This window comes from Sander lucioperca, chromosome 19 (genome assembly GCF_008315115.2).
Source record: "Sander lucioperca isolate FBNREF2018 chromosome 19, SLUC_FBN_1.2, whole genome shotgun sequence".
Lineage (NCBI taxonomy): Eukaryota > Metazoa > Chordata > Actinopteri > Perciformes > Percidae > Sander > Sander lucioperca.
The window spans coordinates 29,880,565-29,898,702 of NC_050191.1; the positions used below are offsets into that span (position 1 = coordinate 29,880,565).

The 18,138-nt window shown below is 41.0% G+C and overlaps 2 protein-coding genes across 8 annotated transcripts in view; one reads left to right on the forward strand and one right to left on the reverse strand.

Moving 5' to 3' along the window:
• Window positions 1-18,138, forward strand: part of LOC116045413 — a 977,204-nt gene that overhangs the window by 310,814 nt on the left and 648,252 nt on the right. The window lies entirely within an intron of this gene.
• myo6a (myosin VIa) overlaps window positions 1-18,138 on the reverse strand; it is a 177,196-nt gene that overhangs the window by 112,361 nt on the left and 46,697 nt on the right. For all 7 annotated transcript variants that reach the window (XM_035995053.1, XM_035995052.1, XM_035995051.1 and 4 more), the window contains exons 8-11: window positions 17,438-17,535; window positions 16,052-16,216; window positions 11,347-11,427; window positions 2,579-2,759 (exon numbers count right to left, since the gene is read on the reverse strand). In XM_035995053.1, coding sequence (XP_035850946.1) covers window positions 2,579-2,759; window positions 11,347-11,427; window positions 16,052-16,216; window positions 17,438-17,535 — 525 coding nt within the window. The remainder of the gene's footprint in view (window positions 1-2,578; window positions 2,760-11,346; window positions 11,428-16,051; window positions 16,217-17,437; window positions 17,536-18,138) is intronic.

The following is an 18,138-nucleotide window of genomic DNA, read 5'->3' on the forward strand; positions in this document are numbered from 1 at the left end:
GCTAGTTGATAGATTAAACTTTTGCCGTATCAGGTCGGCAAAACATTTAAGAATGACTTAAGTGCCGTTCTTTGTTCTTTTCTCAAAGAAAAGCTGAACTCCAAGTCTTCTGGAGTTGCGGCCAAAGCCGATTGGAAAGGCCGCTGTTCGCCAGCAGCAGCAGCCATAAGCCCACCCACCAACTCTATACACGATGTGATTGGCCCGGCCAGAGTTTGGTTTTTCCAGCTTGCAAGCCAACGGAGAGTTGCTAGACCCTCTGGCTGCAAATTACATTTGCTGCCGCTAGGGTGCGTCTAGATTTCTAGGCTACAATTTTATAGCATTTGAATATTTTTTTTAATGGTTTTAAAGCTATAGTGCGTAGCTTCTGTCTCCCCAATGAGGAATTCTAAGTAATGACAACAACACTGTCGGTGCGTCCACATGATACAAGCCTTCCGTGATCGCCCCCCACCCCCTTTTTTAATTATGTAATTTATAGGGCTGCACAATATACCGTTTTTTTGTATCGTCATCGCAATATTAACTTGCGCAATAAACACATTGCAAAAAGGCTGCGACATATCGCAACAGACACTCAGAGATTTTGTGTGTTAGTTGAAACAGCAGAAAACTGCACATTAAAATGTAACTGTCATTCTTTTTTTAGTGCTTATTCAATTCAATATTTAATTTGTTCAATAGAAGAATGTTAGAAATGATTTCCTTTTATTTGTTTTAAATCCAATGAGCAGTTTGTTGTATTTTAGCAGAATACTGAAAGCAGCAGAACTTTGATTTGAGTGACTTTAATATCTGTTTATGTATCGCAAGTAATATCGTTACAGCGATATTCAACGTCATCGCATATTTTCCTCATATCGTGCACCCCTAGTAATTAAAGTCATTCTGAGAGAGGTTCTGAGTTGCCTGTTGTGGCTCCTTTGGGTTTTAATGAAAAACAAAAGTGTGACGAGAGGCCGCGGCACAATGAGACTGATGTGAGAAGGAGGGAGACGGAGGCTGGATATCCATCAATCAAAGTGCAGTGTCTGAAGGGATCAGATCAAAATGGCATCTGCCTTTTTCGTAGCCGAACTGGTGACGTTTAGGAGTCGAGGACCCCGCGAGAAGGATGGTTTCTGATCCGGAGCAATCGCAGAACTCTGCAGGCTGAAAACTGATGATAAACTCTAGAGCTGCAAAGATTAATTGATTAGTTGTCAACTATTAATCAGAGATGCTCAGAAATCTCTAAACTTAAAGTGCAAGTCAAGTCTCAAGTCTTTGAGCTAGAGTCCACATATTTTGCATTCACCACTTCTTTTGTTTGGGCCTTGTTGTCTGAAGTTTTTATAGCCAAAGCTTCAGATTTATGGCACAGCAGCTGCCGGTGCGGTCGACATGGTCATTGTCCTCTCTCACATGTGGCCGGGCGCAGCAGATACGTTACGTGTCACGTAGCTAGGTTTAGGTTATAGGTTACTCAGGGAGGGGAATAACATTCATGATTTCCTAAAAATGAATTGTTGTTCACGAGTCCCGTATCTCAAGGTGAGTCTAAAGTCTTTTGAGGATGAGTCTTAATTCAAGTCTGAAGTTGACTTAAGTGTGACTCGAGTCTGAAACTTGAGTCCCCATCTCTGCTATTAATCGCCATCTATTTTGATAATCGATTCATTGGTTTTCCCCATTAGACACTTAGATACCAAAACATCTGAAAATGGGTTAAAAAATACTGAAGTTGCCCTTTTATTACAGGTATTACAATGTTAATTTTGTTCATATTATACACTTCTATTTCCAGGTTTTACGTCTTTTGAAATCTCTAGCTCTTATAAATTCGCAGTGGGTTTTTATTTAGAACCGTTTCTTGAACTTTCTATAATCAGCAGGACCATCATGCGTTAATTGAGATTCAAGGTTTATTTATTTGATTATGACATTAATCATTATTTAATAATGCAAGAGTGCCAGAGTTAGCCAGATGGCTAATTTTCAACTGTAGTCCTAGTTACCTAGCATGCATGTCTTTATGGTGGGAAGAAAGGGGAGCAAACACGGGGAGAACATGCAAACTCCAGACAGAAAGGCCCGGACTGGTGATCAAACTCTGGCCAGACTGGTGATCAAACTCTGGCCAGATCGGGGATCAAACTCTGGCCAAACTGGTGATCAAACTCTGGCCAGATCGGGGATCAAACTCTGGCCAGAACGGGGATCAAACTCTGGCCAAATCGGGGATCAAACTCTGGCCAGAACGGGGATCAAACTCAGCAGTGCCAACTTGCTGTGAGGCAGAAGTGCTAACCACTGTGCCACCGTGTTGCGTAAGGTAAAGGTTATGGAGTTTGAAAGACGTCAGCATTTACGAAGATACTCAGTTGAGTTGCATCATGGGAATTGTATGATCTAGTGTTTTTGGAGCTTGATCCATACTTAGTCAGGATATCTTGGCTTCTGCCGCTTCCACTCTGACTATTCCTTTTTTTTTAAATTCGCAGTGAACTGCATTTAAAACCCTTTCTTGAACTTCTTGATAAAATCAGCAGGACCGTCGCGTCATCATTCTCAGTTATATGACACCGCGACTCACCTGAAGTGCTTCCGGCCTCCTCGAAGTCGATGTTGCCGAGGTGCAGCACGCCGGCCACCACCCGGAACAGGTCCAGCTTCTCCGTGTCGTCCAGGCCGATCTTCTTCATGGCCACGGACATTCGGTTGAAGTCGCCCTGGTCATCCAGCAGCGGGTCCTTCAGAGGGCCCAACTTGGCATGCTGAAGAACAAGAGCACAGATGGTTACTCATATCGTACAGCCCTATTCCTGCACAAAACTGTACACTCTCTCTCTCTCTCTCTCTCTCTCTCTCTCTCTATATATATATATATATATTTTTGTCATACTTTTATTGTTGATTATTCTATTTTAAATATGTTTTACTTACATTACTGTAATGTATACCATACATGCATTTTAACACACTTCACCATAGATCCCATTTTCCATTTACTGAACCCTGAGTTTTAATAAAGCATTTCTGATTCTGATTCTTGACTGTTGAACTTTTTATTTTTTCTTCTTCTTACTTTTAAAGTGTTAATCACCAAAACACCACGACACATAGCGATATATTCTTCTTATTCTGATAAATGAGTATTTCTAGTAAGGTTTTTCTTATGTTTGTCTGCCCTCTAGTGGCCAGAAATGTAACATTGCAGCTTCAATGTTGAATTTTGCAACATTTTTTTGTAGTTACATCAACCGAAGGGGTTATGTTTTTCGGTTTGTTTGTGAGCAGGATTACAGAAAAACTACTGGCCTGATTTTTAATGAAACTTGGTGGAAAGTTGCAGCATGGGCCAAGGAAGAATTTAATGTTGGAGCATATCCGAGAGACGGAGCGGATACACAAATTATATTTCACTTTCGTTAACTATGCGAGATAGGGAATGGCCCGCTTATTGCTTATGAAATACAGCACTTCACCAAAGAAAGTTTGTTTCGCTATTGTCCATAATAATGTGTATTTTAAAGATTACAGATGTGAATTAAACCTTCTAAACATTTTCTATTCTTATAAGAACAAATATAAAGAAGGATATTTGTCTGTTTAGCAGTGAGATGTCGGCAGAATTGTCCTGTTATTAGTTTGGTTTACAGACTTAAATCAAGACTAAACTTGTTTTGGAGCTCACGGACATCTAAAAACCCTTACAAATAAAAAACTGCCTTCTGCATCCTGTAATATTGCAAAAGTATTGATGTGATGAGGCTGCTGGTCAATGACGAAGACACAGCAATAAACTGGATCTTTAGCTAAGAAACATTATGTCTTCTTGTGATGTTTCCTAGAACCTAAAGTGCAAACATCGATACACGAGGAGACAAAATGTTCATTCAGCACTATGTGCTTTTTGCAACTGGCCGATGGTCTGACACGTTACAACAAAACAGGAAATGGACCAGAGTGGTTTAGGTACAGTACACACATCGCTGCACTGTGACATTCAAGCAACTGTGACACAAAAGCAACCAAAAGAGATTTCAGTTTGATTGAAAGGCTCTACATCGTCTACACAGCAGAGGAAAGTTGGAAAAAGCACTCCAAGGGAGAGAGAAATATTAAAACCCAGCATGCTTTAAACTAGAGATGTTCCGATACCATTTTTTTGCTTCCTGATACCGATTCCAATAGCTGAACTTGCGTAACTTTGGGTTCAACATTTGGGGGGTTGGGATCTCCATTTTTCAGCAAAACTGAAATTGTGAGCATATCAAACACTTCATTTCCTGCATTTTGATGAATTTTTCTGCAACAAGTTATGGTGCAAATGTCTTTATTTATGTAAAGGAAATTATAATTAGATTTTTGGGGGATGTTGCACTGGCCAGTTTTGATTATTTAGGGGGCTGTACCCCTCCCCCCATCCCCCCTGTAAATTACACCTATGCATATCGGCCAACAATCATGTACCTATCCGATACAAGTGTCATATATATTATTATGTATTAACAGCTATGTACTACTATCCCTGTATGGATGTGATATAATTGCTATCTTTGTTGTTAAACTCTTCGTGAAACATGAACAAACACAAACAATAAACACCAAAGAACTTTGTTTCTTTTACTAATCAGTTTGACAGTCATAATGGAAAAAGAACATAAATACAGTAAACTAGAGAGTGCAATTTCTGAAGAAAGTGTGTGAATGCTGTTGGTTGGAACATGTTAAAGTCTGAATGGTGTTTCTTGGTGAATGTATAACTGAGTAGATAGCAGTTGTAAATGTATGAATTTCTGTCAAATTTGAAAATTCCGTCAGTTCACTTGAATGGGGAAAATGTCCCCGAAAAAGTTGAATATTTCCGAAATGATGAAAGCTATGGACATTTTGTATAAAAGAAGTAATGTTCTAATCGTGCTGAATGTTTTGATGATTGAATGAAGTTTCTATATTGCGAAATGTGGAAGGAGTTAATGTGCAAAAAAGGGTACGGAAAAATAATACTAAATACGTAGAAGAACATAGGGTTCTTCAACTACTTTAAAGTAGATTTTCTTCGGGGCTAAATTACGTGGTATCGGATCGGTGCATAAACTCCAGTACTTTCCGATACCGATGCCAGCATTTTAGGCAGAATCGGAGGCTTCTCCGATACTGGTATCGGAACATCTCTACTTTAAACCCCCAGACCCTCAGAGAAGACATGAAGCCAGCGAGCGCTGAGACTTCGCAACATTCACATCACTATCAAGAGGTCAAAAAGAGCGTTAGAAACAAGGCGGAGGAACACCCAATCACCTTGTCCTCCTGTGTGACACGAGACGGAGCAGTGAGGAGACACACAGCACATTTATCAGTGATTACTGTACAGCACCTGCAAATAGTCCTGTTGTGCATTTATTTTAATTCACCTGCAGCCCTAGGCTGAAGGGGGGAAAGATTCCGTCTTTTATTCTGTATGGGAAACTTTACATCCACAAATTGGTTTCCTTAAAGATTATTCTAATATTCTGTTACTTGAATGTCAGGCTACTTTAAAGTGAATGTAACTTCTCTCTTATTCTGGATTTAATGCAGTGTTTCCTCTATGTTGAATTTGCAGTGGCGGCCAGCCATGGTTTGTTCGGACAGACCTGCCACCACTGCTAAAAAAAATCCTAAAGGAAACACTGTAATGGGTTTTATCTGAGCTGTCCTGGTGCAAGTTGAGTTAAATCACAAAGCGGAGGATTGTTATTTCACACGGTTCTCTGCAGACTCGTGTGAAATAAAGCAAAAGAACTTCACTAAACCAAACGTCTCTGAGGCCAGGACAAAACTCGTCCTTTTAATCTGTAATTGTGTGCTTCCTCGATACAAAACAAGACACCATTCAAACCCGATCAGGTCACTGTGTCGCACAGGCCTGGTGCTATCAATTTGTTGCTGTTGTCCCGCAGACTGTTTGCTATTTCTTTGTTTTTCATTACTGTATTTCACTTTGACTTCTTTGTTGCCTTCTGAACGTCTCCACGGTTAAACGCGTTGTCACCTCTAGTGTGTTTTTAATGAATTAAGACATGACATGTTGTGCAACAGTTTAAACCTTTCATTATCTTTTTCTCCATGGTTTTAGTTTCCTTATCAAGAAAATGACATTACATGCATTTATTCTGAAGACAATAGTTGGAGTGTCTGCAGATATCATTTGAATTTCATCTTAACAAATATAACAACAAATTGTTTGGTTTATTTATCTCTGCAAGTTTGGTTTAGATTGTAGGAAAAAGGACCATTACGAAAGTAGGGCTATCCTCGACTAAAGAAATTCTTATTCGTCTAACACTCATATGATCCCTTCGACTAATCGATTAGATGATTTAATCGACAGATCTGTAAAACTGAGTTTCTCCACAAAGTATCATGCTCAGAAGTGCTAAGAAGTTTCTTGGCAATAAGTCATTCGGCATGAAAAAAGCACCAAAAATGACTTAACGACTAAAGAAAATCTCAGACAAAAGAATCAGGGAGATAGGTTTTATAGACTGTAAAGCAACTGATATTTGCCATTGAGGACATTAAATAGATCTGACACATTTGATTAAACATGTTTATATTCAAATTCAAAACAACTCCTAAAAGTAGGAAAAGCCCAATGTATTTGGAGTCGTTGCAGCTGTACAGTTTATTTCTCCGCTACATCATTGCAGTCAAAGATAACTGGCCTAGACTGTAAGAACCGCCAAATTTGACCTAATAGAGTTAGACGTTAAGCCTGTGGAGAGGTCGTTAAACTCCCATTTCAATCTGCTGAACCATCACGCTGAAATCTGCTCCTTAAACTTTACAGTTACTACTTCAGTAAAAAGCAGATTCCCACTTCTTCACTCATCACGACTCATCACTGCTTCTCTTCATAGTAGTCAGATTCAGTTACCAACCCTTTGTAGGCTGGCTCAGGTTTGCCCCAGAGCAGCTCTAAGTTATGCTGCTATAGTTTTAGACTGCCGGGGGACTTCCTTTGACACACTGAGCTCATCTCTCTTTCCATCTGTGTGCATTCATGTCTCAGTAATGCTTGTTACTAACTTCTCTCCAGGAAGCTTATTCCACGGAGTCCTTGTGTTTTCTCGACTCACAGTTTTCCTTGGATTGTGGCGGCACCTGGATCGTGCCTGCAACTGTTGCCGTGGTCCTGCTCTACACCCTGCTATGCCCTGCACTGCTACTATTTTTATGTCTAGTCATAGTTATATTGTCTTTATTGATACTATAATTGCCACTGTTCATCATTAGCCTGGTCCTACCAGACTCTGGTCCATTTCATTAGTACAGAGAGTCTGGCCACTCTCCATTGACAAGTATTAACTTCCTTGAAGGCGGGTACTCTGTTGAAGTTTAAAACTATTGGATCTGCCCAGAGCCACTCTGGATCTGCCTTAACCGATCGCTAACGTTTGGTCGTAACGTCGGCTTAGCAGCCTAGCATTCACCTTAGCAACTCATTCACCACTAACGGAGCAAGCTGGATAATCAAACTGTTCCCGAACCCCGTGGGATGGAGGGCCACAACATCATGGCCACCAACACAACTCAGCAAAGATTGTTCTTATTTTTGAGGAAAACAACAAATATATTGTTGCGCCGGAAAGATGTAAGAGAAATGTGTACCTTCAGTAAGGATTATTTTTTTATAAACTACAAACATTTCATTGTCTGTTCATGTGTGACGTTTTTACATGTTAGCTATCGTAACAGTGAATTACTGTCTATGTCTTGAATGTTGATTTTTATTTTAATAATGAAAAAGAAAGATAAGTGTGCAGTTTTAGCAGAGACTTCAAGAAGAAATCCTGCAGTAACAGCCAGCATTTTTTTGCCTTTTATATGGAAATATATTAAATAATCAAGGATACAGATATGCTAAATCTGTGGTGATATATTAATAAAAGATATGACAAAAATGGAGAGACTTGCAGAGCGAATCCTCTATGTTTCACAGAAAGTAGCTAATTTAATTATGAATCTATATAATTGGATTTATGAGTCTCGGTAGAAGATTCTTCCATTTATCCGCCAAGTTCAGCAGAACAGGAATCTCATGTTCCTTTTTAATTAATAACACTGCACTGCGGGGAAAGCCATATACAGCCGCTATATTGGAATACTTGTGCATAATTAATGAAAAGGCTGAGGGCAAAGGATGGAGCTCATTTCACATGGCGAGCTTTTCTTATAAATGCGGCGCATTAGATGTCTTTGTGCGGCGCCGAGGCTGTCAGCCAGGTGGCTGATTAAAATGGCTCGATGGTGTTTTAAGCCCCCAACGTCGACTTCAAGGCGGCGCTGCGACCATCGACTTCAAGGCACCTAACTCTAACCATTGCCTAATCCTAGTGCCTTACAGGCAGCGCTGCCTGGAAGATGACATTGGAGGCTTAAAACACCATTAAAATGTTTGCTGTTTGGAAAATAAGAATTTATTCTGAAAATCAGTGTGTAATAATCAACACCAACAAGACCAATGAAATATCTTAGAGCAGAGATTTTTTTTTTTCTAGAGTTTAAAAAATATTTTTTGGAAAGTTTCCTTTTTCAGAAATTAAAATATATCAATATGAATCCAACATATTGATAGCAAAGTAAAATTGGCCTATTTGTGAAAGAAAAAAAAAAAGGAAAAAACAAAATCGGCAGACTTTCCCTTAAAGCTTTAGTGCGTAACTTTTTGATATTAATGAACGTCCGTTACATTCAAGCCATTGCCAAATGAGTTGCTACAAAGCTAATTAAGACTATCAGCACCACACAACTCTCTCTGGATTTCTCAGTATGACTATGTTCAGAAGATTGTGGCGTCCGGTGACTTTCCCGCGCAGAAACTCTCCATCATGTTTTATTAATCCTCCGTGTCCTCCTTGGCTACTAGCAACTGCGCGATCATGGAAGGCTTGTATCATACTGTAGACAGTTTTGTTGTCATTAGTTAGAATTCCTCATGGGGGCGACAGAAACTATGCACTATAGCTTTAATTGCCAGCTAACGCTAGCGGTAGCTAATTTTCAGTCTTTAACGTTAGATGTGAGATGATTGTCTTTAGATGTGAGATGGTGTCAGACTTCAGTCTGTTCAGAGTCTGTTCAAAGTCTTCTAGTGCCTGGTAGGCATTATGGACTCAGAGGGGGCAGCCCTAGATACATCTGTTGAGCTGAGGAGATGAGAGGAGGATGCTGAGAAAACAGAACGAGGGTGTGAAAGAGAAGGACAAAGAGGATGAAAAGAGTGAACAGATACAGTGAGCAGGGAGATAACCGAGAAGGTGACTGGGTGTAAATGAGGTGCCAACTGTCCCGCACACCGAGAGAAAAAAGCTGCGAGCCGGAGGCTGTAAATGTACATTGAATCAGGTTTAAGGGGGCGCTGATGGGAGTTTGCAGAGCGATTGTATTCCTTTTGTTACGGCTCACAGGGCGACGAGAGTGGGTTTGCGTTTACGGGACACGAACACACTGCAGCTGCACGAGGCTCAGCATCCTCACAGAAGGAAAAGAAACAACCTTTAAAGCCGTATTCATGCTTTTTAGGCCAAGGATCCCTTAGTGGAAAGAGAGACAGAGCAGGGACCCTATTACATATATCGTATACAAATTTAGTTGCATTTCAAACCTGGCCAGACAAGGGTGTGACTTTGGGTTCAACATTCACTTCATTTTTTGCATTCCGGTGAATTTTTCTGCATCAAGTTATGGTGCAAATGTCCTTTACATTTATCCATGTAAAGGAAATAATAATAGGTTGTTTTCCCCCCCTGTAAATTACAGCTATGGGGCCAGATGGATGAATGGATGTGCATATATTGTTTAAACATACATGTGGAAGCTCTTAAGCTTTGAGGTAAGCCAAGCTTTAAGGAACGTGTCAAACTCGAGGCCCGCGGGGCAAATCTGGACCCTTACAAACCTTGATCCGGCCCGCACATCAATTTAGCTTCACAATAAATTCCGGTCCACCTATAGTTATTGTCAATTTTTCCGACATTCTTGGCGCTTTTCGGTATATACTCAGATTCTAGTCAGAATATGAGTCTGATGCTGCTCCATTGGGCTGTGATTACGGGGGGTGTTTCAACCTAACCAGGAAAGAAAATGCCTCTGCACTCAATTGGATAGACCTACAACCAATCAGAGCAACTGATAGACCTACAACTAATCAGAGCAACAGAGTATGTGACGTATGTCATCGGGGCCAGCTGATAAATTAAACTTTTGCCGAATCCCGTAGGAAGGACGGCAAAAACATCTTTCCGATCGACAGATGCCTTGATCGCGGTTCTCTGTTCCTCTTTTTAAATGAATGTGCTGTCGATATCTTCTATAACAGACGCGATGGCAGAATCTACTCATCTCAATTCTCCAGCGGCAGCCATCTTTGTTGTAAACAAATTCAACCCAAGCGCTCTTTGGTGACGTGGTTGATTACGTTACTGTTGATCATCTGTCCATCATCGTATAAAGCCCGCCCTGACAATTTGATTGGTCCAAACAGCTCTGGTTCGAGCATAGTTGCTCCACAACGGTGGTCCAGACCGAACTTCCCGACCTCAAATGTTGTGGGTGGGGCTAAGTTCGGCTGGCATCCAGGTTAGCCATTTGGGGGGGATTTCTTTTAAATGTTATTTTTATACCTTATAAAGGTGTTTTTGTGATTTTTTTTTCTTTCAAAAAAATTTGTGCTATTTTTGTCACTATTTCCGACACTTCTGGTGCTTTTCTCAACGTTTTTGTCACTTTTTCACACATTCTTGTTTTTCTCGATTGAATAAAAGCGTGTGATTAAACAACACATGTCTGGCCCTCGATGTGATTTTCTTTTTACAGTGTGGCCCTTAGTGAAGCTGAGTGTGACACTTCTGCTTTAAGGTAGACTGTATCTGTGGATGGCTACCACTGTGGCTACCTTACTGATGCGTATCATCAATATTGTGTAAATTAAATGTGTTTTTTCTCTCGAATGGGCACATTCATTTTTGCTCATAATATGTTGAATCCATCCAATGTATTTTTCCAGACATATTTTTATTTCTGGAAAAAAAAAATACTTTCTAATAATATATATCAAACAATTATTTGGCTCCCCCCCTCCACCCCCTTGCAGTAACTCTGAGGACCCCCTGTTGAAGATCTCTGCTTTAAAGTTCATAAACTAGATTTAACATGTGCACTCACATGCAACCCCGCTGTTCTTCTTCTATGTTCTACAGAATCACAATAACAGCTCGTTATTCTATATAAAAAAAGCTTTGGGGTTTGAATGAACGCCATCTGTTTCTTCTGTGGAATAGGGTTCAGAAAAAAAGAAATTGAGCCATACTGTACCTCTGTGCTCTTGCGATTCTGCAGGATCTGTTTGTCCGTATCTTTGGAGGCAAAGTAGCGAGTGCATCCTCTGTTCAGGTACTGCAACACAAACAGAAAGAGAGAGAAATGAGCAAACAGAGAGAGAAATGAGCAAACAGAAAGAGAGAGAAATGAGCAAACAGAAAGAGAACAAAGCAAGGATTCACACACAGACTTGATTTAAAGCATACAGAGGCTTCAAGGTGTGTTCGGAACAAAGCGAATTTTCCTTTTGCAACTCGTGAATATTCACCCTTACATCAGTCACGTTACAACGTTAGCGCTAACTTGGTTCGTAGTAAAGAACAACTGATAGCTAAATAGCCAGACCCTCCTCCAAAGCGCGCTGAAAGAAGGTCTGGCTACTCCACATAGCATTCTGGGATGGGAAGAAAACGTGCTCTGGTTTAATGACATTCCTATAAACCAATCAGAATCGTCATGGGCGGTGCTAAACTCCATACAGAGCCGCTATAAAATAGCAGTGCAACAGAAAACTCAGATTGGACAGATTGTCTAGCTAGCTGTCTGGATTTACCCTGCAGAGATCTGAGGAGCAGTTAACCATAGTCCTCAGAAATCCACCGGAGGTTAGAACGCCAACACAAAGAAAGAGGAAGGGGACGGAAAATACATGCAGCCGGCGGAATTTCCTGCAGCACCGGAGCAAATCCCACAAGTGGAACGCAAAGGCTATAAACCGATAGCTAACTAACTTAATAGTGCTCAAACCAACACTGTTAGTAACTTGTGTTATTCATGGTTGCCCTGTAACTTGTTGAGAGAAAGCAATGTAGTAAAATCTATGACTTATAAGCTTTTCCAAATGGTTGCGTCCGAAATCACATATTCTGCACTACACACTCAATATGTATACTATCATTCAACATACTTGATGATCTGTATCAGTGTTTTATTTGCCTGAAAACCGATAAAGTTAATGAATTAAAAATTGTTCTATATATCGGCTCCATCTTTTCCTCTTTATTTCCCCTTGTTCTTTTGTCCCTTTCCAACCTTTAGTTTCCTCTCGACATCTTCCATTACATTACATTACATGTCATTTAGCTGACGCTTTTATCCAAAGCGACTTACAATTGCTATATATGTCAGAAGTTGCACACCTCTGGAGCAACTAGGGGTTAAGTGTCTTGCTCAGGGACACATTGGTTGATGTATCGCAGTGGGAATCGAACCCAGTTCTCCCACACCAAAGGCATGTGACATATCCATTGCGCCATCCCCACCCTTTCCTAATACTGGTTTCCTTTTTTTCCCCTGCTATTCCTCTTTCTTTCTTTTCTCGTAAAGTTGTGACTTGAGATTTTTGTTTTTATAATCTCAGGGAATTTGGTACTTGCAAAGTTAGTTATAGTATAACTCACAAAATTATAACTTTATAACCTCAGAAAATATATTTAAAGTTTTTTATATTTTTTTCTTATAAATGTACAACTTTATAATCTAGAAAAGTATTCATTTTATCAAATAGTACCTTCTGCCCTGGCTCCGTAGTTATTATGTTTTACCTGCAATGGTCCTTGTCGCTTTTATGCACTTTGAATCAAATTACATTTTTGGGACCTGAACGCCCCCTCACAGATCCCTCTGACTTACAAACTAAACTTAAAGAGTTCATAAAGGCAACTGCACTTGTTCCTCGACTGCTCTTCTAAAATAACTCCCTGGATCTTTTTGTACTTTCCCACCAGCAGGGCAAAGTCATATGATAGATATAGATATATGAAGTTATTAGAAGCTGGGGGACTGACTGCGGGAGGCGTTCAGTAATAAGTTGCAGGGGGGGGATCTGGCGGAGAGAGCGCAGAGCGAGCCTAGGCACTTTAGGGCCCGACAGTGACGCAGGTGAAGATAGAAGAGTCCCCTCACACACAAGTGGAGCATGACTCGGCTCTTTTCTAAGAGCAGGTACGTATACGGAGTATACCCGCTAGGAACGGTCAAGGATTTCAGTATACCCACTTAGAAAAACACAAGGATAACACAGCTGCTTGGCAGTCATTCTCTGCGCAAATAGATAGATAGATAGAAGTAGATATATGAAACAAAAGCAAATTTAAACTACACTCTTTCAGTGCTTTGGTAAGCCCGCCCCTGAAGCTACTGCCGCTTCGGATGACTCCGCAGCAGACGTTAACATTACAGAAAACTACAGGAAATGAGCCAGATGAGGCTGATGCTTTACGTGGTAACGTTACAAAAAACCTACGGGGTTGTCGCTCTGGGACACAACGCTCTGGGAGACAACGCTCTGGGAGACAACGCTCTGGGACACAACGCTCTGGGACACAACGCTCTGGGACACAACGCTCTGGGACACAACGCTCTGGGACACAACGCCCGCTCTGGGACACAACGCTCTGGGACACAACGCTCTGGGACACAACGCTCTGGGACACATCGCTCTGGGACACAACGCTCTGGGAGACAACGCTCTGGGAGACAACGCTCTGGGACACAACGCTCTGGGACACAACGCTCTGGGACACAACGCTCTGGGAGACAACGCTCTGGGACACAACGCTCTGGGACACAACGCTCTGGGACACAACGCTCTGGGACACATCGCTCTGCGACGGGCGAGTCTAATGCTAGGAGGGAAAAAATTACAGTATACTTATTACAAAAAACTAGACTACACCACTGAGCGGAAGGCACGCTGCGGAAGGCGCGCATGGTCGCTGATCATTTATTTTACTTGTGAAGAGCATTGTATGGAACCATCCACGTTATTTATTTATTTTTAAATTTGGTTGAAGAAGAAACCCAAATTTCTGATATAGAAACTTTTTGAAAGTGGGTAAAATTTGACCCGAGGACATCAGGAGGGTTACAACTTCTGTTTATTGTAACGATTTGTTTCTGTTTTCAGATTTTGGGGGAGTAATTTGTGTCAATTATCTTCAAGGATCAAATGAATTTATGATTTATTTCTTGTCAATCTGTTCGAAAGAATTCAAACGGTTCTTCGGAGACTTGGAACCATCTGGTTTTGTTTTGTTGTTATGTGTTCATCACAATTATTGTTCCAACAATCATTTTGATATGTAATTCCTGACACTTTCCTCTCTGTCTTCTGTCCTTCTCCTAAATCTCCCTCGACATCACTATGGCTTTATTTAATAAATGTTGAATTTGCTGTCAATCTGTCCTAGAGAGAAAAGAAAAGTTTGGTTCTTAAGTACTTGGAAACCATCTACATTCTGGACTTTAAAAGTGTAAACTTTGCTGTTCTCTCGGAGCATTTCACACAGATTCAATTAAAGAGCTCTGCCAAAGATCAATACTTATTTTATTTGAGCAGCAGCAGAAACAAAAGAGCCATTATCTGTGCATTACCCACTTCCACTGCAGCCATTACAGGAGAGTTTCTCTCTTTGTAACTGGAGGTGAACAATTTATGTTCCACGGGAAACAAACCTGATGAGAAACGCGGCCGTTTGCTCCTCCTCTGCTCTGAGTAATAAACACGATGCAGTGTGTGATGAAGGCCTGCTGCCGGGCTCAGAGACGGCTCAGTGCTGCCCTCTGCTGACTCACCCACTTTATTCCCTCTATGAGGAGTTTAATTCCCCCTCAGCAACCCTGAATATATGCTTATTAGGGTTGGGTACCGTTCACATTTGTACCGCTACCAGTACTGATACCGGCAGGGGTGGACTGGGACAAAAATTCGGCCCTGGCAATTCCGTCCCTTACCGGCCCAATTTTAGACGGTGCCGTTATTTGCTTTACAATTGCTAAAAACCAGGCTCACGTTAGATTATGGCACCAGCAGCATGAGGCGCACTTACAGGCTTTCATAATTTATAAAACCTTCAAATAAACTACCATGGCACCATCTTAGAATAGAATGGAAATGCTTTCATGGGTCTAAAAAGGAGATGCTGGAGGGACTTTGTGCTAAAAACACTGGTTTCATTTCGACCCAGAAAAACTGTCCACTTTGTGTGCATTTGATGTGGCTCAAAAACACACAGAGTAACCTACTGGATTTAAAGGAAAAGGTCAATGAATTTCAGAATTCATGGGTCTAAAATGTTGGCGCTCTAAAAGGAGATGCTAGAGCGACGCTGGTTTCATTTAGACTCAGAAAAACTGACAATTTTGTCTTTGATGTGGCTCAAAAACACAGTGCTTGCACAAATTATGACTTGTTGGATTTGACGATTAAATCGCAAGAGTACGTCCACATTTAGCTGCAGTTTTTCAAAATAAGAGCTTTTCTGAATGCTCTCCAGAGTTGAAAAATCGGAAATGAATGCACAATTTAATGAAATATATCTACATTTGGTTCTCCAGTGAGTATTTGTAGCAGCAGGACGGTGTGTGTAGGATTGAGTCAAGATAAACTACAGTGTGTGTGTGTGTGTGTGTGTGTGTGTGTGTGTGTGTGTGTGTGTGTGTGTGTGTTTATGGGGATGAAGGAACATGTGTGTGGCTCATTGACGTGTGTTTATGGCACAGAGGAAGAAGATACAGCATCTTCTACTTGACGGAGGGAGTCTCTGATGTGATCTGATATGTCCATCCATCATCTGCTGTTTCCATCTATATTTAAATCTCTGCGGTGTCTGTTTGACTGATGTATGTCTGTATGTGTCCGCACGTTAATGAAACTCCAGACATACAGCTGGACCGTGTAAGTGTGATGCGTCCGTACCCTGAACGTGTCCGGGGAGCTGAGGTGAAACTTCTGCCGGATGTCCTCGGTGGCTCCGGCACACAGCCGGTAGAAGATGTGGTAGTTCCTCTCCTCTTTGCTCTGTCGGCAGATCCTCGACTTCTCCAGCAGGTAGTGCGACACGAAGCCGCCCACCACGGCATTCTGAGCACACAGAAACACACATTTGAATCACCGAAATACCAACCGACTGCGGGCCCTATTTTAACGATCTGAGCGCACGGCGTGAAGCGACTGGCGCAGGTGCGTTTTGGGCTAGTTTGACGGCGGAAAAAAGGGTCTGTGCCGGGCGCATGGTTCAAAAGGGTTGTACTAAGTGTCTTCATTTCACAGGAGAGAGAGAGAACGAAATGAGACGAGCAAGACACAGTGAGTGCTTTGTTGTTGCAGGAAACATTCAGCTGTTACACAAACTCCCGGGCAGTTCAGAGCTTGTGTTTGGTGTTTTAAAGCTGTTCTTGTGGCAGAGATAGAGGCAGTGATGTTCCCTGTTTCCTGTACGGGACTCTCTACCACTACCACTTGAGGCTGTCGGAAAGCAGCCTTAAAGCTCGGTCTGAACTTGCTTTTTAACTTTCGTGCACCCCGACTCCTGGAACCAATTACAGCACTTCCTTAAAAATCAACTCACTTGTGCCTTTTGGACAATTTAGAAATCTGGGTTTAAACCTGCAAAACTTCTACTTGTAATTGCTTTACATAATTGTACTTTCTTTTGCATCCTTATTATCCTAATTTATTCATCAAATCAAAGTTTTAGTGGCTTCTTTTCTGTGTCGTTGTGTTTTAGTTTCCTTGTAAATGAGGGCCGCCCCTCAATCATTTCTCGAGTATGAATAAAGTTTGAATGAATAGCGTCTGTCCGGGCGCGTCGTCCTCATATCCTTTTACTTCTATTCTTAAGATGTGATGTGCTTTGGATGGAAACAGAAATGTCAATAAAATAGCAAGAATGTCACATTTCACGCCGGTTTGCATGGAGGAAACTGCAGTTAATAAAGGGTGCAATCAAGCAAAACTAACAGGTCACAATGTGTGTATAAGAACTATATGGAAACAGACTGATTTATTGCATCTATGCAGGTCTGCAACAGGGAGAAAAAAAAGAGTAAAACATGATAATAAGTGCAGAAACCCAGGGTTAGTTTCTTGCTGCCTAAGCATCTGCGATGATTCAGGGAATATTGGGTTGATTCATGAATGCAGAGATATTCATTAAGTGCACATGAAGATAAATATAAACAGTTGATGCAAAACAACCATAGCTATTAGACGTCATATATAAGTCATAGCTTCTCAGGAGGCAAACACAGCAGATTAAAGTTGTTATTATTCTTTGATAACGCTGTATATATACACAATTACCTTCTCGTTAAAGTGGATTTCCACAAACTTCCCGAAGCGACTGCTGTTGTTGTTCCGGACGGTTTTTGCGTTTCCAAAAGCCTCCAGCAACGGGTTCGCTGCAGCGTTACAGAGGGGGAAACACAAACTCACACAGAGGAAACACGTAAACTTTAACAGGACTTAAAGGGTAGCTTTGGGTTTTTTCAACCTGGACCCTATGTTCCTATGTTTTTGTATCTAACTGACTGATGGGAACAACAATCTTTGACATTGGTCCAGTATTAAGCGATATCGCTGCAGTCGGCAGCAGAAAAACAAGCTACAATGTAAGTTAATAGGACAATTATCCAGTTTGTATTTACCTTCACAAAAGTGCTCGTTTTGCCGCTGACAGACTCAGATTAATATTCTAAGTGTCTGACAACATTATGGGAAGGATTTCTAAGGAGGTCGACCTTTCTGTTAAAGAGTAAGATCCTTTTTTTTAAACATAAAAACATCCGCGAAATTGCGTTCGCTAAACCCACCAGACTCCATGTAAATAAACAGGAATTTTAGCATCGTAAAATACACTTCATTCAAATTCGACAGAAACAAAATAAAACTATGAAAAGCCGTATTAGGTCGTCTTTCCACTTTTCCAACCATCACTACTCTAGTTTTGGTTAAAATAAATAGATAGTTTACTGATTTACATGTGAAAATATGTTGGCTCTATA